We start from the raw sequence: 24,287 nt of genomic DNA on the forward strand, positions 1-24,287 counted from the left end.
TCCGGCAGGAAACGGAAATACGTAGGAAGTCCGAGTTCTAAGCATTCTGATTGGCGGACGAAGCCTCCTCCGCGGCGCCAGGTGACTGAGAAACCGGAAGAGGAATTTGTGGTGGTACCCTAGGTCGCTGTAATGCAGGTGAGAACTCGCATGGGCCTATTGGCAGCTAGTAGGCTTGGGTGTCGGGGCTGAGAGTGGGCTTGCTAAGACGGAGGGGTTGTGGAGCCCACAGTTGTTAAAAGGAAGGAAAATGAGAAGGAAAAGGCGAGGTAGCTAGACTGAGAGCGGTGGCGATGAGAGATAGTTGAGTCAGGCTGATGGGAAAGGAACAGACTTGGCTAAGTCGAGATGATGAAGACAGCTGACTTGCTTGAGTGTGGTAAAGGATCCGGTTGTCATCTGAGAAAGCTGAGATGCAGGCGAAGAAAACACAGCTCAATAAAGTGTTGGGCTAGCTCCGCTCAAGCAAGGCTGTTGGATGAACATGTAATTGGAGATGGGTAATTGGAGAGAAGCCGAAGAACAAAAAGAAATTGTGGACCGCAGAGACCCAAAGCTAACCTGTTTATTATCAGAGGATGTGGGTGGAACCCAGGATCAAACCCTGATGGGCACACTGTAAAGCCTGCAAGACTATTTCGTACCATGCTTTGCCAAGGGTGAAGGAATAGAGTAAAAGCAGGAGACCACAAATCATAGGACGGAAATGCTTTGCGGACGCCCAGCATTTGAAATAGTTTTGTCTAGTGCACAGAAACGCGTGCAGGTTTTCTTGGTTTTGTTTTCCGTTTGTCAGCTTCTTACGCCTGCTAACCTATCAGTAAAATATTTGCAGATCAACTGAGCTTATAAAAAGAGGCTCAGGAATTTAGAAATAAATGAATCGATTAAGTTTGCAAAAAGAAGGTTGAAGCATCAAATATTGAGGATAAATGAAAAGCTGAGGGGCTAGGTAAGGAGACTGCTGAGGTGATATTTAGAGAAAGTTTCATCTAGAGGCAGAATTTTTTTTTTGTCTTTTTCCTTTTTACCGGTACCGAGGATTGAATTTACGACTGCCTGCTTGTAACGCAGGCACTTATGCCGCTGAGCTAAATCCCCAGCCCCTATAGGCAGAATTTCAAGAGATTGTGTCTTTAATAAGAGTAGGCAGGCTATCAAAATAGATTCTAAGGCTGAGGAAGACAGTGTGCATGAGCTAGAGAGGTGTCCAGGCATTCAGTCTGGTGAAAATTTTTCATGACAGAGTAGGATGTATCTAACAGACAAAAACACACAGGAATTATGAAGTAATAAAAGAAGGAATCTGTTGACAGGAGTTGGAGTCAAGTGAGCTGGTTTAAAGTTCTAATGTTGATGCAGTCTGTAATCCAAATACCAAAGATAGAAAACAACTTAGCTTGTTAACATTCTTCTGTATGTATCCTGTTCACATCTATTTGGGTAACCAACCTGTTCCTATTGATGCAGAGGGAAGAGAAGCAGCTTGAGGCATCATTAGATGCACTGCTGAGTCAAGCAGCTGATCTGAAGAACTCACTGGGGAGTTTCATTTATAAGTTGGAGAACGAGTATGACCGGCTGACCTGGTAAGGGTGGCCAGAGCAAGGATGAGGTGGGGGGACCCAGGATCAGACCTCCTAATGTAGCTGTCCATTTCTATTGATGTTGCTGTTTATCTCTTAAACAAACATCTTTGATTTGGAAAGAGCCAGGTTGCCCAACATTTCATAGGCGAAATATGAGTTAGGACTTCCATGACGAAGAAATAGAGAAGTGCCCAGTTTCTCAACCCATGTTATTTTTAGCATTTTATTCTTACCCTTTAACTTCTCTGGCAGGGAGGTCCTACTTTACCAGACCTCTTTCCACAGATGTGGCTGAGCCTCACATCCAACATACTCTAGAATGGCACTACTGTTTTAGGCTAGGAAGGAAATGTTTAACCAGTTTCAGAGTTTTCAATTGTAACAGTCTAGTCATGATTCCTATTTTGCCATTATTTACCCCATTCGAACTGTAACTTGCCCTTTTTCACACCCATTTGTGTCAGAAACTGAAAATGTGTCCCTGTTTCCTAAGTACCATCATCCCTGTTAGCCAATATGGTTCTTGCTAGGCTAATCATAGTGTTTTAAGTCTTGGGCATCCTACCCTGCAGGATCTCTTAGAAATTAGTTTATATGAAAGGAGTGGAACATTCTGATACCTTCTTACCACCCCCAGGCCCTCTGTCCTGGATAGTTTTGCATTGCTCTCTGGACAGCTGAACACTTTGAACAAGGTCTTGAAGCATGAGAAGACGCCACTGTTCCGTAACCAGGTCATTATTCCTCTGGTGTTGTCTCCAGACCGAGATGAAGATCTCATGGTAAGAAGAGAAAAGGGTACAATTTGGGAAATAAGTCTTTAGGTGGAAGTCTAGAGTGCCATTATTGATTGGGTATTCTAGAAGTTCTAAATGTAGGGTAATGTGTGACAAGGGCTGCATTTTGGAGGCTTTGGTTTTTGTCCTTTTGGAAGTTAGGAAGCCACTCCCAAATAGTACTGTAAAAATCCTAAGGTTTTGAGTCACCAAGACAAGGTCCCTTCTCTCCCATTATCTGTCTCAAAAAGAAGTCCTTTTGTGACCTTATCTCTTCAGTTTTTTATGAAAATTTTTTTTTTTTTTGTCTTTTTCCTTTTTATCGTTACTGGGGATCGAACTCATGACTGCCTGCTTCCAAGGCAGGCCCTTACGCCGCTGAGCTAAATCTCCAGCCCTGAAATACTGAAAATGTTGTAGAGAGAGAAGAGTTTAATTTTAGGCATGTTTAAGCATGTGAAAGATAAAAATCACAGATGAGGTGAGGTGTGTTGGGTAGCTCGATGTTTTGTTTTCCCTGCAAGTAAACTGTTTGGATCTTCTTGGAGTACATAGTATGATTAAATAAAATCTGTGTTACAGCGGCAGACTGAAGGTCGAGTTCCTGTTTTCAGCCATGAGGTGGTCCCTGACCATCTGAGAACCAAACCTGACCCTGAAGTTGAAGAGCAGGAGAAGCAGCTGACAACAGATGCTGCCCGAATTGGTGCTGATGCAGCTCAGGTTGGACATAGTCACTGCCCTGTTGCCCCATCCCCATTCCATCATGAGAAGCATGACATTACTACTCCTGTGTAGTAGAGATACACAGTTGATTACATATAAGTTGCCTCTGAAGAGCAAAGGAAGAAACTCTATAATCACTTTCTGCTGAACTAATCCTGAACTAATTTGTGTGTGTTACAGAAGCAGATCCAGAGCTTGAATAAAATGTGCTCAAACCTTCTGGAGAAAATCAGCAAAGAGGAACGAGAATCAGAGAGTGGAGGTAGGAAGCAATTGGTAACAAAACAGAGGTAGAGGTGTATAAGGCCACTGGAATGGTTTATGGTGGTTTGGGTGGGTAGTAAAGTAAACATAAGAATGAACTGCCTCGGAAAGGGTTTCCATGCATACTGTTAGCCTTTTATGTTTAATGCTAGCCCTAAAACAGGTAGAGGAAATGGACAAAGTGAAAAGGAAGAAAACAGAGATGGACTTGAAGGTCTTCTGGCTCTTCCTCTGGCTCTTCCTTCCTTCCATGAGGAAGTCTGGCTGCTGCTAAAGTTAGAACTCCAAGTCCTGGCAATCATCACGGGTCCTGTAGCTGCCAGGTTCAGTCCAGGGCCAGACATATAATAAAAGGTCTCCACTTTTTCTTTAGGTCTCCGGCCAAACAAACAGACCTTTAACCCTGCAGACACCAATGCCTTGGTCGCAGCTGTTGCCTTTGGGAAGGGGCTGTCTAATTGGAGACCTTCAGGCAGCAGTGGGTCAGGCCAGCCAGGCCAACCAGGAGCTGGGACAATTCTTGCAGGAACTTCAGGACTACAGCAAGTACAGATGGCAGGAACTCCAAGCCAGCAGCAGCCAATGCTCAGTGGGGTGCAGATGGCTCCAGCAGGTCAACCAGGTAAGGTGACAGGAGTTGAAATGTAGCTGATTTTGAGCAGAGAAGTGAAAACAAGCTGGATTATCTGGGCTTCCAGCATCCCTAGACCAGGAGATTTCTCCTTTGCTTTATAGCTCTAAAAACAATTTTCAATTGTAAAGAAAAATCCCATTTGAGACTTTGTGGGCACCAGATGGGCACCAGAGAGTAAGGAAAAACTGAGTAAAAGAAACTGCTCATAGGCCAGCCATGGTGGTACATGTTTATAATCCTAGTATTCAAGAAGCTGAGGCAGGAAGATTTCTATGAGTTTGAGGACAGTCTGAGCTACATAGTAAATTCAAGGCCAGCATGAATTACAGAGTGAGACTCTATCTCAAAAATAAATAAATAAATAAAATCATAAAAAATGAAATTAAAGGGGGCTGGGGATTTAGCAGAGTGGCATAAGCACCTGCCTTGCAAGCAGGTGGTAGTGAGTTCAATCCCCGGTACTGATTAAAAAAAAAAAATGTATCAAAAAATGAAATTAAAAAACTGCTAGTCCTTTCCACTCCCATTTCAGATGTCTGTGTCAGCTGTCCTATCCCATTTGCTCTGGTTTCCGTATATGGTCAGTGTTTATGGTCAGTGTTTGTTTTTAAGTAGAGCGATCAGTGGTCAGACCATTAAACTTTTTGCTAGGTGTATCAAGAATTATTAAGCAGGGGGGAGCTTATTATTATTATGAAGGAGGGAGCTGGAAGAAGAACCAAATCTAGGAGGCCACATTTTTAATTTATTGTCAAGACTTTGCCGTGCTTCAGGTGTCCCTTCTTTGTATTCCTTTTAGGCAAAATGCCAAGTGGAATAAAAACCAACATCAAGTCAGCTTCAATGCATCCATATCAGCGGTGAGTCACGATGGCAGCCTCCCAGGTGACCTTGTCGGAGTTGGGCAGTGAAATTATCTTTTGCTCAAGGCTCATTTACCTGGGTACATTAAAAAAAGCTTGACTTTCAGCAACAGACAGATCCCAGCTCCACTGATGACTAGCTTTGTGACTTTTGGGAAGTGACCTAGTTTTTCTGAGTTTTGTGAGCCCTTTTTCTTTTTTTTCTTTTTTTTTTTTTTTTGTCTTTTTCATTTTTATCGGTACCAGGGATCGAACTCACGACTGCCTGCTTGCAAGGCAGGTGCTTATGCCGCTGAGCTAAATCCCCAGCCCCGAGCCCTTTTTCTCATTGTAAATAGTAGTAATACCTACCTCATAGGGTTGTTGTGAGCACTAATATGAGGAAATGAATGTAAAACATTTATCACAGCCCATGAAAGAACAGATATTCAATAAAAGAAGGTTTCTGTAGCTACTTCTGCACCTTGCTGTCCACAGTCCTTGATCCAGAACTTACTCTGATTGTATCCTGCTCTGTGCCTATGTGGTTAGCCAGTAGGCACAGGGTCAAATAAGTCTGTGCTTACTTTGTGCTGCTAGAAACTATAGCAGCCCATGTATCCCTGGAAACATACAGTATCTTTAGGCCCTCCTGCCCAGGTTTCATCCTGCTGTCCCTCTAAGGTGCAGGAGGAGAGGCTTGGCCAGGTTAAACCATCTACTTAGAACTGGACCTGCACTACTCTCCAACCTCTGGAAACCATTGTACACTTACTTAGGTAAAAGATCCCATCTTTTATGCCATCCTTACATATGAAGGAAAATGTCAACGGGCCTGTGATTAGGTGATTTCTCAGGCAGTGCCTCTGGCGGCAGAACTATATGAGAGAATTTTTCTGTAGCATATCTGAAAGACCCATCTTCCTCTGAGTTTATTTTTCTTAATTTTGGAAGAGAGGGGAATTGCACTTAATACTGTCTTTCACTGGGGTTTAGTCTTCATAATAGTGGCTGATTCCTCCACTCTGAAGAGGATGGCTCTCCTCCATTTCACTAAGCATGTCATTGAAACGAGTTGGATGCATGGTGGAAGGGGGCAGCCCACTCTGACAAAGTTGAAGAGCAGGGTGGTTGGACAGTGTCTGTCTCAGTATTCCATTGTGGGCATGGGCAAGGGTTGAGTCAGCAGAAGTGGACCTAAGGATTTCTTTATTAAATAAAGTTATTTAAATGAATGTTTACTGCCTCAGGGTGGTTTCACAGCAATTTATGACAGAGTTAATACAGGGATGAAAAACACTTTCAATAATGCTTCAAGGCAATTCTTACTTGTTCTCTATAAAATGCTTCCTTATTTTTAATGAGCTTTGACCTAAAACCCCTGATATTTCCTTCTTACTCATACCTTATAGCTGTATCTTTTCAGTTCTCTTCTGTTATACAATGGTATTTTGGTCTTTGCTCACTACCAGGCAGCATTCTGCCAAGCTGTGGCAGCAGAGGCTTGAAAAAGTGGTCCCAGATGTTACAATCAAGGCAAGGAATGGTGTTCCCAAAGTTCTGATTGCAGTGCATTGCAGCAGGGGCGCCCTATTACAAGCTCAGAGGCAACTCCAGATCATCCCTTGCTTAAGCATTCTGACCTAGCAGCTGTTAACCTTCTCACCTCTTCCCTACCCGACTGGAAATAACAGAGCTAACTGGAATATTGAGTAGAGCTCCAGCTCTAGATTTCTTGAACCTCTCAAGCAGCTTTTGGTGACTGCTGTTCTTTGCTGCACCCCAAGTTTCTTTGTTGTCCCAACCTGATATTGACTTCATTCCCCATATACTATTCAAGTGGACTGTTTGGCTTCATGGACCAAGAATGCCCTCCTTCCCAACAGGAATAAATCCAGGACATCACCTACATCTCATGTACTTAAGCAAACACTCCTAATTCCAGGGCTGCTTACACCTCAAAATTTGTCACTTGACACATCTTATTTCCATCCTACCTTAGAAAACCACCTCTGGGTACACAAACCTCTTGCCTCTCCCATCTTGGGATGCCTACAACCCAGTGAACACTAGAGTGAAGAGAATGTAACTCCCATCCCTAGCACTCAGTCCCTTCGAAAGAAATGTTTATGGTGTTTCCTTTGAAGAAGACGTGACCTGCTCTGATACTGGATATATAAAAGGTTATTTTTGCCCTACTCTAGTAGTATTCCTCTGTTACTAATTGCCCTATTTTGCTTGGAGGTTGAGTTTTCTTCTATGTTTGGGTCCTGAAGAAAGGGCCATTGCTCTTTTTTTTCTTTTTTTTTTTTCTGGATGGAGAAAGAAACAGCTGTGAAACCTTAAGGCCTTACTAAAGCACAGTTCATCCCACTGAAGGTGAAGTCTTATCAGATCAATTGTTAACTTAGTACCAATTGCTTAGCATTTCTTCTGTAATCTTCCCTGAGGCTGGTATTTGATCACTGCTACATATTCCTGTGCTCACTGCCCAACTCATTCTCTTCTAGTGTGTACTGCTGCCCTACTTACCTTAACTCACTCAATTGTGGTTTTTTTGGACAAAAGCTGAGATAGGTAAGATGTAGCCAAGTGCCACTTGTAGCTTCATAATGGGTCCAACCTTAGACCTGGGCTGGAGAGGAGTGATTGCTCCCCTCCTATTCTGCTGAAGGATGAGGGTGAACTCTACAGGAATGCCCCTGCCCCAGTGCAAGGCCCTTTTCCCACCCCCTTCCCACCTCCCCCAGGCAGCTGAAAACAACCTCTCCCTTTGTTTGGGTTTCTTGTACAGAATAATCCTCCTTATGGACAATGTATTCTCTGTGTCCTGTGGACACAGAAGCTGTGTGAGCTGATCCCAGCACCAGGCAGAACTGAGGCTGAATCCTTACAAACGCCCACCCTGGGTCAGCTCCTAATTACTGCCCAGAGGGACTACTATGGAGTGAATATTTTCTTCCATTTGATTCAGATTTGGGGGGAAAGCCTTTCATAGCTTCACACTGGTCAGGAGTAGAACAGGAACTATAATCTCTTTTTTGGTCAATCCTGAGGATTTACAGTGTCAATTTATGGAGACTTGGTATGACTATTTCCTGCAACTCCTGAACACACATGGGCTAGCACTTGAAAAGGGTTTGTCAGCCTGCAGACGGAGCTTCCTGACTAGAAAGAAGCTTCTGACACAACCATGGAGCTTCATCACTTCAACAGAGAAGACAAGCTTCCTTTCTTCCTCTCTTTAACAAATTCTATCCCTTATTCTTGAACTCACTGTATCACTGAGGCTGTGATCTCTCAGGGCATCACAAGTTCTCAGGTTATCAACATTATTTGGACACGGCAGCTTTCCAGAAGACAGTGTGGCAGGGCTCATCGTGACTTCATTGTACCTCAGTTTTCTTGCCTGAGTGATCCCTGTGACTGTTTTAGCTCAAAAGTCTCTGATGGTCATTCTCCAACTTGTTATACATTTTGTTTTGTTTTGTTTTGTTTCCTCACTGCAGGACCATGTCATATAGACAAGCCAATGTTTTCCTAGATTAGCCCCTAAATACAGATTATTCCTAAAATTCCCTTTGTCACAAACAACTTAACATAGCAACATCTCTCTAGACTACTTCCCTATCATTGTTCTGGCTGTCACCTCATACCCTGGTGCAGATTCAGCAAAGAGGTAGTAAATTACCAGAGAGTCATGTGGACATCAGAAGTCACCTTCCCAATCCCACACATATCTCTTCTGGGCAAGATGTATGTACAGGCAGTCCTTCACTAAATAGGCACAAATTTATACGTTTTCCATATGACAGTAACCTATCCTGATGGATCAATTATAAAGTCTCCAGCGCAGCTCTTCTTACTTTCTGCCTTTGCTTTCACCCTAACTCCCTAATTTGCAGTTACTTTGAGTCTTCATCAGATTCTGCCGCACTGCACATAATTTCTCTGGGCTACATCTATTTTCATAGCCCAAGTTAATGTTGCTTTAGTATTTCTAACATGTTAAAAAGCTTTCTTGACCCTACGTTCCTCCTCTCTGACATAGGAACATTTTGTTCGTTTGTTTGTTGTGTAAGTTTTTTGAGATAGGATCTCACCATGTAGTTGAGGCTGGCCTTGAACTCATATGTAGCTCAGACTGGCATTGAACTCATGGCAATCCTCCTGCCTCAGCACCATGCCTCACAGGAACATTTTTGAATTAAGGATCCTATAATCACCATTTCTTCTACCTCCCATTTCCTTTACAGCCCCTGTGATTAGGGGTTTCTGTCTCCACCATTGCTCTGAAACTATGTGCAAGATATTGACCTAATGGTTAAATACAGAGCTTTGAAAATTTTTCTGTTAATCTCCCCACAGCATTTAACAGTGCTGATCATTTCTTTACAGTCTTTTTTTTCCCTCCTTTGTTTTTGTGGTACATATTCTCTTGTTCTCCCACTTTTGCCCATTCATTTTCTGCAGCTTTTAGACTTGTAAATTTCTGCTTGCTACTTAAATTGTTATACTGTATATACTGTTATACTGTAGTCTAGGATTTGTCCTTAACACTCTTTTCATCTTATGCTATCTGCCGTCCGTCTCTGTGACAACCACTTTCATGGACATAAATAAGTTTTATTTTCAGCCCAGACCTCTTCGTTGAGCTGCAGATTTCTGTTGGGCATCTCTGCCTGTGTAATCCATAGATACCTCAGGTTCTAGACATCTAAATCAGTCATCCTTTCCTCTATGCCTGTTTCTTTTCCACTTTTCCTGGACATTACTTAAGCCAGGATTGTGGGAGCCATCCTAAAGTATCCCCCCTCCCAGTAGTCCCCCAAACCAATTAGATACAAAATTCTATCAATTTGTCTCCCTATTAACCATCTATCCTGCCCTTCAGTTTAGGCTCTGGGGCTTTCTCAATAAAAAATTTGTTCAGAATTCCTATTCTAGTTCTAAGGATTGTAGCCTGATAGATCTTTCTAAACTGCATATCTGACCATATTCCCTTGATTAAAATCCTTTTGATAGTTCATTTCCTCAAATTTTTTATATGGGTTCATATACTTGGCAGATTTGTAGAGGCCGTGTGCCAGGCACACCAAGAGTCACATCATAAAATCATCCCAAATGTTCATTTTATTTGAAGGCTAGCAATTTAAAACAGGGAATGCAAATTTAGCATACATGTATGTATTACTAAGAGAAAAACAGAATTGCTACTGGTCTGAATAGCCTCAAGCTAAGCCAGCAGATTCCCTAGGACCATTTATATTTACTTTTTTCTTTTTTACTATTACATTTACCTCATTGGAAAAATGCTTTAAGTAGCTCACATTTCCTGAAAAGGCAAGGTTCTATGATCTAGCCCCCATCTCTTCCTAATTTATCTTCTCTATTGTCTTGCCACCCACTTAATTCCAAAAGCCAAACTGCTTACTGTTTTGTGAATGTAACAGGCTCTTTCAAACCTTCACTCCTTTATTCCCACTGTTCCACCACTTCGCTCTATCATTATGTCTGACAAATACCTAATCATTGAAAATTCAGCTCACAAGTCTCCATTCACGGAGATTTCTAACATCTCAGTCTAAGCATAACTCAATGCCACTCCAACAGGAAAGGTCAGTTAACTTCCCCTTATTTCCACAAACTTACATTAGCTCCTGCCCCAGTATTGTCCCTCAGGTTCAAGCACCCTGAACTGTCAGTTTGAATTACAGTTCTTCTGCCTGAGAAATATAATCATTGGCAAGATAATGTGTGTATGGTCCATCACAAACTACCAATAGTAGTGCTATTATTGTTTTTATTATGATTTTACTTTGGAGAGGTAATATAAAATACTATTTTGGTTGAAAGAGCAGGTTGTAGCTCTTTCTAGCATAGTGGCACATGCCTATAATTCCAGCACTTGGGAGGCAGAGGCAGGAAGATCGCTGTGAGTTCCAGGCCAGCCTGAACTGCATAGTAAAACCCCATCTCAAAAAAACAAGACAAAAAAAAGTATGAGTAGTGCCAGATTTTCTGGGTTCAGCTCCTAGTCCCAACCACTGTGTGGCCTTGGACAAGTTAATTACTTCTGTTTCTATTTCCTGTGGATGATAATCATATGTATTTCATAGGGTTGCTTGAGTTTTAAAGTAGGTTAATATAGAGTGCCTGACCACCAGATCTCTGTACATCAGCTATTCCCAGGATAGCCGCTGGAAATTTGCTGTCAGTTATTTGAATAAGTGATTGACCAATCGCTCTTAAGATTTTGCAACCTCTCCTTCCCTGTGCAGCTCCCCTGTGCCAGTGTCACACCTTTGTGCCAGTTTCATTCCTCACAGTAATTCTCAGCAACTCATGTATACCAGGCATTGGAGCCTTTTTACCTGCCTGACATGTGAATCAATTTTGAATCTAGTTTTGTGACTTTCTCTCTTAAACTGCAGTTTAGACTTTAATTATATCATTTTGACTTAAGCCCAAAAGACAAGCTCTCTTACCTGAAATTTTCTTTTTTATCACTTCTAAATGGTAACTTCTCTCTCTCCACACTGTAGGCAGTTCCATAGTCTTCCTACAGTCTGTCCCAAAAGAGGTCCTTAAAAAAGAAAGAGTGGGGTCCTTTTTCTTCCAGTACCAAGGATTGAACTCACAACCACGCACTTGCAAAGCAGGCACTTATGCCGCTGAGCTAAATCCCCAGCCTCTGGTAGGGTCCTTTTTCACTCACAGGTTTCTCCCTGTGAAGCTATGAGGAGTCTGCCTTGCTTCTCTGTGCTTCCTAAAGTCAAGCTCAGCTCTTCATGAGTGTAATTTGTTATCAGAATCTCAGTCCTTTAGTTCTCATGCTTGCCTCCATTCCCTTCATGTTCACCACCAGTCCTTCAGATCTTGTTTCATAGCATCCCCCAGTTCTCACCACTGTACTGTACAAGCTTTCAGCGGTAGCTGTCAGGAGTGACTGCGTGGCCAGGTGCTGCCTTGTTCCTCCAGACATGCCATGCTCTGCCCATTTGGAATATCTGCCTTCTCTTGCTTTCACTCCCTTGTTCACCTGATAGAAGTTCATTCTTCCAGTTCAAGGGTCACTTAGTCCTCTAAAGTTTTTACCACCTCCTCTGCACACTCGACTGTTCTCCTTTATATATGTCTAGGATAGCACTCATAGTTCTATTATAATTTATGTTTTATAAGTTCAATACCTGGCCTGGCCATTTACCCATTGTTTAACCTTAGGCACGTTATTTTGCTTCAAAGAACATCACATTTTCTAAGGAGCTTGCCACGTCTATAAAATGGGATTGTAGTACCAACCTCAAAGGGTATCTGTAACCCAACGTATTTAAAATTAAGTTTAAACATTTGGGGCCAGCGATTAGCTCAGTGGCAGAAGTGCTAGGCAAGTGTGAGGTCATGAGTTTGATTTCTGGTACAAAAAAAAAATTGTTTAAAAAAAAAAGTTTAGGGGGCTGGGGATTTAGCTCAGTGGCATAAGTGCCTGCCTTGTAAGCAGGCAGTCGTGAGTACAATCCCCGGTACTGATAAAAAGAAAAAGACAAAAAAAAAAAAAAAAAAAGTTTAGGGGGCTGGGGATTTAGCTCAGCGGCATAAGTGCCTGCCTCAAAAGCAGGCAGTCGTGAGTTCGATCCCCGGTACTGATAAGAAGGAAAAAGACCAAAAAAAAAAAAAAACTTTAAACATTTGAGTAGTTGTCAATTTTCTGTAAGATAAAGTCCAAGCTTCCTAGAAGGGCAGGACAAGGTCTAGGGCTTCCTAAAAGAGAATATAATGTTATTCTTGTTTTCACTCTCCAGAGAAATAATTTTTATCTTTTTTTTTTTTTTTTTTTTTTGTCTTTTTGAGACAAGAGTTTCACTATGCAGTTCAGGATGACCTTGAATTCACTTTGTAGCCTAGGCTGGCCTCAAACTCACAACAATCTTTTTACCTCAGCCTCCCACATGCTGAGATTACAGGTGTGAGCCACTATGCCCAGCTTAATGATTTTATCTAATAGATTAGACTGTTTTGATTGTAACACATAATGATCCTAGCGTAAGTAAAAGAGAAACCAAGACCCAGTTGTATTTGGGTTATGTGGATGGCTTTAGATGGACTCTGACTCAAATGTCTGAGCTGCTAGTCTCTGCATTTCTCTATTCCACATCATAATAGTTCATCTCATGGAAGAACTCTGAGCCAGATGCAGTGGGACACACCTGCAAGCCTAGCTACATAAAGGCTGAAGTGGGTGAATTGTAAGTTTGGGCCATTCTGAGCAACTTTATGAGATCCTATCTCAAAACAAAAGTAAAAAAAGGGCTTGAGGTATGTAGTGCAATGGTAGAGCTCTTGCCTAGCATGCACAAAACCCTGGGTTCAATCCCCATCACCACAAAAATAAACTGAACATCCTAGAAAAACTCTGGATTATAGTATATGCCATCAGGAGCCTGGATTATGGGGAAGTAGAGAAGGATTAATGAGCCAGTGACCTAGGGAAGAATTCCTTAAAGGAAATGAAAGCAGGAGAATGGGGAAGTGTCAGAATGTAACCCAATCTAAAGCTACCATAGTATGCCATGCGAGGTTTCACCTGTATTCAAAGAATCCTTAGATTTTTTTTTCTATAGTCTGGTCTTTTCTCATGCATTTATAGTATTACTTTTCAGACTGCTGCTGAATATGCACTCTCACCTTAATTCATTATGTCTCAAACTGCATTTATTTTTTCCATTCACTCCACCTGAGTTATCCAATTTGCCAACATGGTGTCAGTTCTGGGTCCTGTCTGCTCTGTCTCCTCTTCTTTCTCCCCATCACTAGTCTAGGTTAGGCTTTGTTGCATCATACCTGTGTCTGTGAGTGGGTCTGCAGCTGGCCTCCTTTCTCTCCTCTCCTTTTGACAATATAAATATCCCTCGTTTACCAACCAAGTTAAGGTCCTGCAGCTAGGTGAACTAGTTGTTAAATGAGAAACTGCATATAGTATATACATTACAATATGCTGAACAAAGAAATGGCCAAAGAAACTCTAGCTTGATAACTTTGTTTTTACCTGTGTAATTTTTACATGTAGTACTGTAATGTATAACTACACATGGAACTATGCTATAGTACTACTATACAGTACAGTCAGCCAAAATTATAGTACTGTATAAACAAGGTATATGGTACAGAAAAAGAGAAAGGTCAGTGGGTTGTAAGTCCAAACAGTCATTAAACAGGTAAGTCATTAAATGAGAACTATCTAAATTTATTGTTGCCAGGCTTGTCTTTCAAAGCACATGGGGATTATATCAACTTCCTACTCAAAATTCTTCAGGACATGCCTATGCAAATTAAATTCTTCATAATTATTTATTTATTGGGTCTTTTTTTTTTTTTTTTTTTGGCACCAGGAATTGAACTCTCAACTTCATGCTTGCCAGCCAGGCACTTATGCCACTGAGCTAAATTCCCCATCCCTTTATTGGATCTTTTTGAAAAGATTTCACTGCTCAGTGCAGGCTGGCCTTTAACTCACTTTGTAGTCCAGGCTGGCCCTCAACTCACAGTAATCTTCTTGCCTCAGCCTCTCAAGTGCTGGGATTACAGACATGCACCACCATGCCTGGCCTTAAATTTCTCATTTTAAAAAAATGCCCCAAAAACCATCCAGGTATGATGATCCATGCCTATAATTGCAGCATTCAGGAAGCTGAGGCAGGAGGACAGGAGGATTGCTGCGAGTTTGGAGCCAGCCTGGGCTTCATAGTGAGTTCAGGGTCAGCCTAAACTACATAATGAGACGCTGTCTCAAGAAAAAAAAAACAAAAAACAAAAACAAATAGAACTGACCTTAATTCAGCCATAAGCACATATTGAAAGCAACTAGCTTCTTGCTTGCCAGAGAAAATACTGAGTAGAATAGCCTTCTCTTTTCCCTCTTGCCCATTTTACATTCTTCTATATCTTGCTAACTCTCCTTCCTTCATCCTGATAGCCTGCTTTGATTTGTTCCCTAGGAAAAGCCTCCTTTTTCTCTTTCCAGAGTTCTTTCTGAAGGTTCTAGCACACCGTCTTCCCCCTTCCTGAGTTTTGTAGTTCAGCAGACACTAAATGACAACCTATGGTATGTGGCTCTGGCCACCCAAGCATAGATCAGGTCTTGTTCCTCACTTTTCCAAATGAGTGCAACTCCACATAACAGAAGAGCACATTCATCAATCTCTCCTGGCAGCCACACATCTTGCCAGCCACAGCCCCTTCAGCCAGTTTCAGGAAGAGGACATCAGCTAGCTGGCTTAAGTCCAGAGATGGGCAGAATGATTAACTGGCAAACCTTCCACCTTATCTTTGTTCCTCTGTGCTCACGGACTCAACCTTCTTATCGTTCCTCTGTCTGGGTACAGTGTAGGAAGTACCCTTTGCCTTTAAAAGATAGAAGCAGGCAGCTTGGTACAGTCCCTGGCAGGCTGCTTCTGTCTCTCCCTACCATACCTCTTGCCCTTTACCTGAGACCCTCACTTCCTATTGCTCACAGCTAACTTCCCTGTGAGTCCCATGCTCTATTTCCTTCACTGCAGCACTCATTCATAAAAATGCAGACATACCTTTTTCCATTTCTTCCTCACTGCCTCTTCTGGTCCCACTAACATTTAATTAATTTTGGGGGGGGTGGTACTGGGGACCAAACTCACGACCTTGCGCTTGTCAGGCAGGCACTTATGCCACTGAGCTAAATCCCTGGCCCTAACATTTAATTTTTGTGTTGAATTACAGAGCCTTAGACAATCGTGGGACTTAAGTTAGTAGAGTTCCTGCAGGTAGTGGTTCCCAGTTTGGCCCTTGGAGAAAGTCGTCACTGGTTTGCCTTCTGGGGAGAGGACAGGAATCTGTGGAGAACAGTGAGTGAAGAGTGAAGCATATGGGGATCCAAGAGAAGTTATCACCTTATTTCCTATGAATCAGGAAGGGTCCATGAAGGAAGTAGAATTTTAGCTGTTGGATCAGATATTCTTTCCCCAGCCCACTGGGCCTTCATCCTTGTGAAGCCTGTGGTCTCCGTTTCTCTGGTTTGTCAGCCTGCTTTGTTTGGATTTCCTTCTACCCAGCCTTCCCTAAACTCTTACCTCCTAGGCCTTAGCTTAGCTTTCCTGTAGATCCTAAACAGTTCCACTCCTGTCATCCAGCCCCTACTTCCTATACTGTTGGGGAACATGACTCCTCCTAGTCCCAGCAGAGGGGCCATCATCTCAGCCTGCCCAATGCCTGCCAAAAAGTCACTACACCAGACTTTGACTACACACTCAGCCAATGCCTCACTGTCTTACTAAAGGGAAGTTCTCACTCTTTAGAGCTCACCATGTAGCCCAGGTTGGCCTCAAATGCATGGTGACCCTCCTGCCTTGGTCTTCCAAGTGCTGGGAGCATGTCACTATTTTAAAATCTCCCCAACTTCTGGGCCTGGTGACATACATGTACCTGTAATCCTAGCTACTTGGGAGGTTAAAGCAGGAGGATTTCAAGTTGCAGGCCAGCCCAGGCAATTCAATGTGACCCCATCACAAAATAAAAAGATAGAAAGGGGTTGGGAGGTAGCATAATAGTAGAGTACTTGCTCTGAGTTTAACTCCCAGTAACACACACACACACCTGAGCTGCCCGAATGGTTCTAGTGTATACCCAGAGCTGAAAAGTATAAACAGAATAAAACCCAAACTTCTGACATGGCTACAAGGCTCTTTATAAGCTGACTCCTTCCTACCTTTCCGGTCTTTACGCATCTGCCCCTTGAGCTGGAACCATCCATACCAACTTGCCACATTCTTTGCTTTTGTGTCTTCATATATATATGCTCCTGTCCTCTGCCAAGACACAGAGCCTCAATCACCAGAGTAGAACTAGCTGGGTTCATACGGGTAAATTGCCTTCTAGAGAGTGTTTGTACACCCCTGCCTTCTAGAAAGTGTCTTTTATTGCTCAACTTAGGTGCCATTTCTGTGACACCATTGAGAATGAACTCTCTTGGGCTGGGCATGGTGATAATGCTTATAATACCAGCACTTGGGAGGCCAAGGCAGGAGGATTGCCACAAAGTCGAGACCAGCCTAGATTAGCAATACTGTGTCTCAAAACAACAACAAAAGCCAAAGAATTAATCCTCTCCCTGGGTTAAGGGAGCTTTCTAGCTCCCAGTACTTTCATAACTTTCTAGATTTATCTTGAGGAGTATTTACCATATGTTACTATAAATGTTCATTTATTTGTCTTTTTCACTACACTGTGTTTTAGAGGAACTCCAGGGCAATGGAGATAACATGTGGTATGATTTAGCTCCGTATCAGATATTGGAAGATGCTTTATTTTAGTACCAGGACAAGAACTAAACAAAATATCTTTGTACATATTCATGTGTTTAATTAGTTAAACAAATGAGGGCTTGTTGTAGTCATTTACCAATGTGGTCCAGGGGAATAAATGTATAGTTTCTTGTTACTACTATGTTTGGTTTCTGAGGTAGTTTCATCATCTGCAGTAGTCTTTTTAGTGGAATATATGCTTTGCACACAGTGTGTAGCAGACAGCTGTTATAGTCATATCCATACAAGTAGGTACCTTAATGTATTAGGTGGATTCCCCACCTTGTCTGTTAAATGCTGTGACCGACACAATGCTAAGTGCTTTACTTGGTTTATTCCTTTAGTTGTCACATAATTCTATAGAACAGATACTATTATTGTTCCCATTTTATAGAGATTCCACAAGTTATATAAGGTCACACACCTATTCATTAGAATATTTAAACTCAGGACTTTGGAGTCAAGTATGACCTCGAGAACACTATAATATACCTGGAAGACATTAAGTCTTCAATAAATATTGTTTGACTCAATGAATACTGTTCAAAAGGGAAGTGAAATGATTTTCAAACTTTGTCTTGCCTCTGGGCCCCTTGATCTCTCTTTTCTTCCTCACATTGTTTCATTCACTCTAACATCTACTCAGTGCACTATGGAAGGTCACTAATTGTCAGATATAGAGACACAGAAAAGACTAAAATATGGCCCTTGCTGGGAAGCTTATAGTTGGGAGAAGTGGTTTACTGCCTGAGAGCCCTGACTGTGCCTCATGTTGAACCAGGGTAAAGACTGAGGGTTGGAGGATAACAAAAGATGCTGACATTCTTTGGTGATGCTTCATGTTCAGGCTATTGCTCAGGACACTGAAATAGGATAATAGGAACTAGATCAGGTAGGGTCTTAGTGTACAATGTTAAAAAGAGCTTTTGAGTCAGATTTGGGGGGGGGGTACTGGGGATCAAACTCACTACCTCGAACTTTCCAGGCAGACACTTATGCTACTGAGTTAAATCCCTGGCCTTTGAGTTGGATTCTTTTGCCATTTCTTTTCAGGGGCACGTATTGTACTGATGGATTGGATCAGAGCTATATTTTGGCTTTGACCACTTGAGCTCTAGAATGAAATGATGTCCCACCATTAATTCACATATTATTCCTCCCAGCCACCACCTTTTCTGACTTCCTTAATTCCATCTACATTTACACCATCCCAGCCAGCAGCGCTGTATGCAAAGCACTGTTTCAAGAACTGCTGGTGGTAGAGATTTCATTTCACTGAAACCTGGTCCTTGCCCTCAAAGTTCAGTCTAGTTGGTGGATATGTGAAGAGAGGTGCCAGGCAATCTAGAATTGACAACTAAATGTATAGAGAAATAGTAAACCTAGAGGAAATCTCCATATCACCTATGTCAGTATTATCAGTTTCCTCCCCATCTCTGGCTGTTGTCTCTCTCCTATCTTCCTGTAGTAACCTCATCACCTAAGGTCTGAGTGCTGGGAAGTTTCCACCAGAGTTTAATACAGTCTTAGATAGTGATCAGTGAATGGGAGATGAATGATACAAGCCTGGTTACAGCCTCCTTTAAAATCTTCAGTTTCCCCTCTGCTTCTAGAATAAAAATCAGACTGCCCCATTTGGCTTTCAAGACTTGCTACAATCAGCCACAATTAACCAACTTCAATTCCCCCCCCCCCTTTCATTACTTTGAAGACAAGGTTAGCCAATGATTCACTGTTCTTGCCCAGGCCATTGCTATTCTCCCACCTCCTCCTTGGAAGGATATCCTCTCCCGGAGGCAGCTCTTAAATGCTGAGGCACTGCCAATTTTATAGGCTGAGAGCGGAGGCAACGGTAACCAGCTGCTCTCTTCCGCTAAGTTCTCCCAGCCACCCCAGGCAGCTGGCCCCCTTTTCCCTTCGCCTGGTCTCACTCGCCTCGCGGGAGAGGGGGCTCTTTGAGGGGAGGTCTCGACCCTGGAACGTCCCCCGAGGCCTAAGTTGGGCTGCCGCTGACAATCCTGTTGGTGGACAGGTCATAGGGAGGAGAGGAGTTCAACGAGTGCTGGACGGCAGGAAGAAGCTGGGCGCTCCCCAGGCAGGCCAGGCCGCAACCACCCGGCCTTGCAGCCCGAGAGATGCGAGGGAAGGGGTGGGGAACCGGGGCTGGGCTGCTTCCTGCCCCAGGATCGCGCGGCCCGCCCCTGCCCCGCCCCGCGGCCGTGCCGGCGCTGGACGGCCCCTCTGCCTCGGCCGGCCGCCCAATCAGCAGGCGCCCCCCACGCCGTCCCGCCCCCTCCCCCCGCTGACAGAAAGTCGGCCCAGCAGATGAGGAAGTGGCAGGCAGGCTGGCCCCGGGGACTTATCTGGCCCTACTCCTCCGAGCCCTCCGCAGCTGCCCGCCTAGTCCCCGCTGGTGAGTCCGGCTCTTCCAAGGCTCCCCACGTGCCGGCGCCCCCGCCTAGCTGGCCTGGCCGGCCCGGCCCTCCCTGCCCTACCCTGCCTTGCCTTGCCCTGCCCTGCCCAGGCAGTGGGCGAGGCTGTTCCCAGGGTGACTGCGTGGGAGGTCCCAGTTCAGGGGCCCGGCCTCCCACCCCTGTCGCCCCCATTTGCTCTCTCACCTAGGCCTTCCTCCACCACCCCCTGGTCATGCCCCTGTCCATCCTCTCCTCTCTCCTCCCTTCCTCTTCCCTTTCCTTTGCCGGTGTCCTTTTTCCTTTCCATCCATTTTAAAAAGGAAGGAACCGGCTGACACACCCAGACTTCCTCAACCTTGGGGAGCAGTCCTTCCCCCAAGTCTTGAGTCCCTCCTAACTTCCAGGGTGCCTGTGTGTCTGGGGTGAACTTGGGGTTAGTGGTTGAGAGAGATAAGCTCTCACGTGTGGCAGGGGAACTGTGTGAGAGCACACGCCTAAACGCTAGGCCTTACCATAGTTTAGGTCACCAACTCTGACTGCCAAGAAGAAATAAGAAGTCATCTGCCAATAGAGATCTGTGTGTGACTGAGGGAGATGCGTGCCTGCTTATGGTATGAGTGGTCAGCTCTTGGTGGCTTACACGTGTAACTAGATGTGTAACTTCAGCAGGTGTGGGCCTGAGCCTATGGGGGTTATGCATTTGCACAGGGTGCCATAGGAGCTATGTGAGTGCAGTTCCATGCCCTTCATAAGTCCTGGGAAGCATGCATGTCATAGTCCGTGGAGGTCAGTTTGAGTGGTGTGTCAGCTGGGCAAACCTGCATAAGTATGTGGGCCGTGTATGGATGTGTGCTAGCTAGCCCTTGGTGTGATGCATGTGTTGTTGGCATGGTCAAGAGCTGTGTGACAGGCAGATGTGTGCAAATGTGCTGGTATGTGTGTCTGTGGCAGGGTTTGGGACCTTGCTGAGGTCCATCTGAAGACGGATGGGATGATGAGGTGTGAGGGAGCCCTTGAGATATTAGTGTCAAAGGGCCATGTGCAGCCTATGCTGGAAGTGTCAGAAGGTGTATTTCTTCACGGAGAACTGCACAGGTTGTTTCCTGATTGGAAAGGACTGAGAGCACCTGTTGTCCCTGCTGCAGGGCAATTGCCTGGTCTCTCTTGGACAGTGTCAGAGTCCCAAGTGCCTCTGGCTCTAGGCAGATGTTATTGTGTCCCTGTGAACCCTTCCCTGCCCCTCCTGCTGACTGTGGAGGAGAAGGTAGCCCATTAGGAAATTCCTAAGACCTCTCCCACTCCCCACCTCTTCACTTGCCACTAGCTTCCTTGTCCCTCCCTAAGAAGAAAAGGTGCTTCTATCTATTTTGAAATAGGATGAACTGAGAATTTGTGGCTGCTCAGGAATGGATGCTGGGTGTGAATTTTTGTCATTTCCTTGGACTGTGTCTGGAACCAGTCTGGGGAAGTTTACTGGAGAATCTAGGATCTTAGTTCATATAGCTGATCCAGGGTTGTGCGTGGTATGTCTGGGGCTTTACTGGGCTTTCCTGATCTTGGTGGGTCCTGCTTCTCCAGGCACTGACCTGTGGCCTGGACCCACCCTCCACCCCATGCCCAATACAGAGTGGGTAGGGGCGGGGAAGAGGGCGGGGCTGCTGCCGATCTAGTCAAACAGGTGGAGCCACTAGGGCAGGAGTCTCTAAGAGCCAAGCTTCTGGAGTGGAAGGACTCTTCCAGACGAGAGGAGTCTGGAGGTGAGAGTCTTGGAAGGCACCTTGGGACTTAAGTGTTTGGCAGGAGAGGGGAAGAACTCTGCACCGGTGAGTTCCAGAAGGGATCAGGCAAATGAGAGTCCTGGGAGGGGAGGATGGATTGAAGGGAGGACTCCCGGGAGAGAAGAACTGTCCTGACCTGGAGAGTAGAGATAAGACTTGGCGAGGAAGGGTGTGGAGCTTCATTCTGGAAATGAGTTCCATGCTGGTGAGGTGGGAAGGCTCTGGAAAGAAACCAGGAATTGAGAGTTTTGTCATAGAGTAACAAGGGAAGACAGGAAGTAAAACTCTGGTGAGAAGACTAGAGAAGAGAAGAAAGTGAGGTGTGAGAGTAAGGGTGGTACAGGAGGCAAGTTGCTTGGGGAGTAGATCTTCCCACCAAATTGCCTCCTTCCCTGATTCCAGTAGTTCCTTCCTGTCTTTGTGCTTCTGCCCTTTCTCAGTGTGGCTTCAGAGTTGTCTGGTTGTGTGTCTTGTTCCTGGAGTCAGGCGTTGGATGGGGCTGTGCAGTGCTCCTTATCTCATGTCCACCCTCCGTGCTCCACAGAGTCCTTAGCCAGGATGGAGGCTGTTGTGAACTTGTACCAGGAGGTGATGAAGTATGCAGGTAAGATGCTGTCCACCAGCCCTTCCTTTCCTTCTTTCGTGGGATCCCAGGATCTAGGGCTAGGTCCGATGGGTAGAGCCCCTATGAACCCCTCATATCTGTAGACCTGGTAGGCCCTGGGTTATCTTTCTTGACTCCTTTAACACTTATTCACAGATCCCCGGGTCCAGAGCTACCCTCTGATGGGGTCCCCCCTGCTAATGACCTCCATCCTCCTAACCTACGTGTACTTCGTCCTCTCCCTTGGACCTCGCATCATGGCTAATCGGAAGCCCTTCCAACTCAGAGGCTTCATGATTGTTTACAACTTCTCCTTGGTGGCACTGTCTCTCTACATTGTCTATGAGGTGGGCCATGATCCCTAGGCTGTAATTCCTGCTAGCACGATAAGGGTGGTAGGATTGGGCCAGAGCCTGGCATTCTTTCCTTTCTGGAGAGGTTCATATCCATTTGTTCCATTTCTTTGGCTAGAGAAGGGGAGGGATGCTTTGAGAGGGGAACTCTGGTGGTCTGATTCATACACTGTTTCCTAGTTCCTGATGTCTGGCTGGCTGAGTACCTATACCTGGCGCTGTGACCCTGTGGACTATTCCAACAGCCCAGAGGCACTTAGGGTAAGTAGGGGATGGGGTGAGGTCTTAGGCAACCTGTGGGATGGGAGAAGTTTGGGTAAGATCTTTATTTATGGCCCAGTTTAGGGAGGCTCTTGGAGCAGTGTGTGGGGTCCTAAGGCTGCCCTGGCTTCTTACAGATGGTTCGAGTGGCCTGGCTCTTCCTCTTTTCCAAATTCATTGAGCTGATGGACACGGTGAGTAGTTATAGGAGACGTGAGAGCTTGAAAGTGAAGGAAAGGTCTTGCTTCTAAACCCTTCCTCACTCTTCTCTCAGGTGATCTTTATTCTCCGAAAAAAAGATGGGCAGGTGACTTTCCTCCATGTCTTCCATCACTCCGTGCTTCCCTGGAGCTGGTGGTGGGGTATAACTGTTGCCCCAGGTGAGTGCTAAAGGCCATTGGGGAATACTAGTAAGTGACTCTCAGTTCTCCTGACCCTGTATTACTGTCCCCTCACAGGAGGAATGGGCTCTTTCCATGCCATGGTAAACTCCTCAGTGCATGTTGTCATGTACCTGTACTATGGATTGTCTGCCCTTGGTCCTGTGGCGCAGCCCTATCTCTGGTGGAAAAAGCACATGACAGCCATTCAGCTGGTGAGGCCCGCTTGCCTATGCCCATCCCTATCCAACACTCCTAGTTGGAGTTCTCTGTCCAACTGTCTCACCTTTGACCCCATCTCCCCCCAATCAGTGTTTGTCTCGCTGTCTCTTCCCTCTCTCCAATTCCCCCCCCCCCAAGTCCTTATCTTTTCTGATCTGGCTGTTCTTTATCCTAGATCCAGTTTGTCTTGGTCTCACTGCACATCAGCCAGTACTACTTCATGCCCAGCTGTGGCTACCAATACCCAATTATCATCCACCTCATCTGGATGTATGGTACCATCTTCTTTGTGCTGTTCTCCAATTTCTGGTATCAGTCTTATACCAAAGGCAAGCGGTTGCCCCGTGTACTTCAGCAAAATGGAGTTCCAGATATTGCCAAGGTCAAGGCCAACTGAGAAACATGGCCTAGATAGGCGCCCACCTAAGTGCCTCAGGACTGCACCTCGGGCAGCATCCATCAAAGTCCTCTCCACTGCACCTGTGACGAGGGCTTCTGTGGTCAGGACTGAGCAGGGGACTCACCCTCCTCACAGCTGGTCTACAGGGACCACTGCTTCCGTTGTTCCACTTCTGCCAGCCAGCTCTGGGGGTGGCCACATTGCCCTCTGCCACTCCAGAACTGGAGGCTAAAAGGGCTGGACACTTACGTTCCCCTCCCTGCCTGAAACTTGGGAAAGAAACACTCAGGGCTGGTCCCCACCAGGGTCTCGTGGCCTTTTTCCTCACACTGACGAGGTCAGCAATAATCTGTCACTATGGACCAAGGCTCCCTCTCCCTCCTCCACTCCACAAGAAGCAGAGAAGCTTCTGGGCCAAAGATCAAGGGTGGGTGGCCTGGGAATGCAAGCTGGAGAGGCTGCATACTCATTCACTTGTATCTTAATTAAAGTGACAGAGGAAACTACTGAGACTGTATGTACATGTGTGAATGGTCAGGGGACACAGATACACAGCCTGTTTTATTCCTGTCTATCAACAGGAGGATTGGTAAAGTCTCCTGTAACATATTTTTATGAAATTCTCTGACCTGGGCATAGTGGTGCACACTTGTAATCCCAGCATTTGGGAGGCTGAGATAGGAGGATCACCTCAAATTCGAGGCCAGCCTGG

General features: G+C 44.9%; 1 protein-coding gene across 8 annotated transcripts; it reads left to right on the forward strand.

Moving 5' to 3' along the window:
* Positions 1–31: 31 nt before the first annotated feature.
* On the forward strand, positions 32–24,081 carry Elovl1 (ELOVL fatty acid elongase 1). Of its 8 annotated transcripts, XM_063236334.1 has the most exons (14): positions 32–138; positions 1,471–1,589; positions 2,227–2,371; positions 2,948–3,088; positions 3,272–3,353; positions 3,729–3,977; positions 4,789–4,849; positions 21,796–21,959; positions 22,116–22,306; positions 22,493–22,573; positions 22,711–22,767; positions 22,848–22,953; positions 23,032–23,168; positions 23,351–24,081. In XM_063236334.1, exons 1-14 carry the CDS (start codon positions 133–135, stop codon positions 23,570–23,572), a joined length of 1,761 nt encoding a protein of 586 aa, XP_063092404.1. In that variant the 5' UTR covers positions 32–132; the 3' UTR covers positions 23,573–24,081. The 8 variants fall into 8 exon arrangements, with proteins under 8 accessions (XP_063092404.1, XP_063092405.1, XP_003462570.3 ...); XM_063236335.1 differs by lacking the exons at positions 32–138; positions 1,471–1,589; positions 2,227–2,371; positions 2,948–3,088; positions 3,272–3,353 and having other exon boundaries at positions 3,882–3,977; positions 21,900–21,959; XM_003462522.5 differs by lacking the exons at positions 32–138; positions 1,471–1,589; positions 2,227–2,371; ... (2 more) ...; positions 3,729–3,977; positions 4,789–4,849 and adding an exon at positions 19,428–19,576 and having other exon boundaries at positions 21,900–21,959.
* The last annotated feature ends 206 nt before the right edge of the window (positions 24,082–24,287 follow it).

The sequence above is a fragment of the Cavia porcellus genome, unplaced genomic scaffold (assembly GCF_034190915.1).
Source record: "Cavia porcellus strain 051 isolate PalLab524CR breed Dunkin Hartley unplaced genomic scaffold, mCavPor4.1 scaffold_25, whole genome shotgun sequence".
In the NCBI taxonomy this organism is placed as follows: Eukaryota; Metazoa; Chordata; class Mammalia; order Rodentia; family Caviidae; genus Cavia; species Cavia porcellus.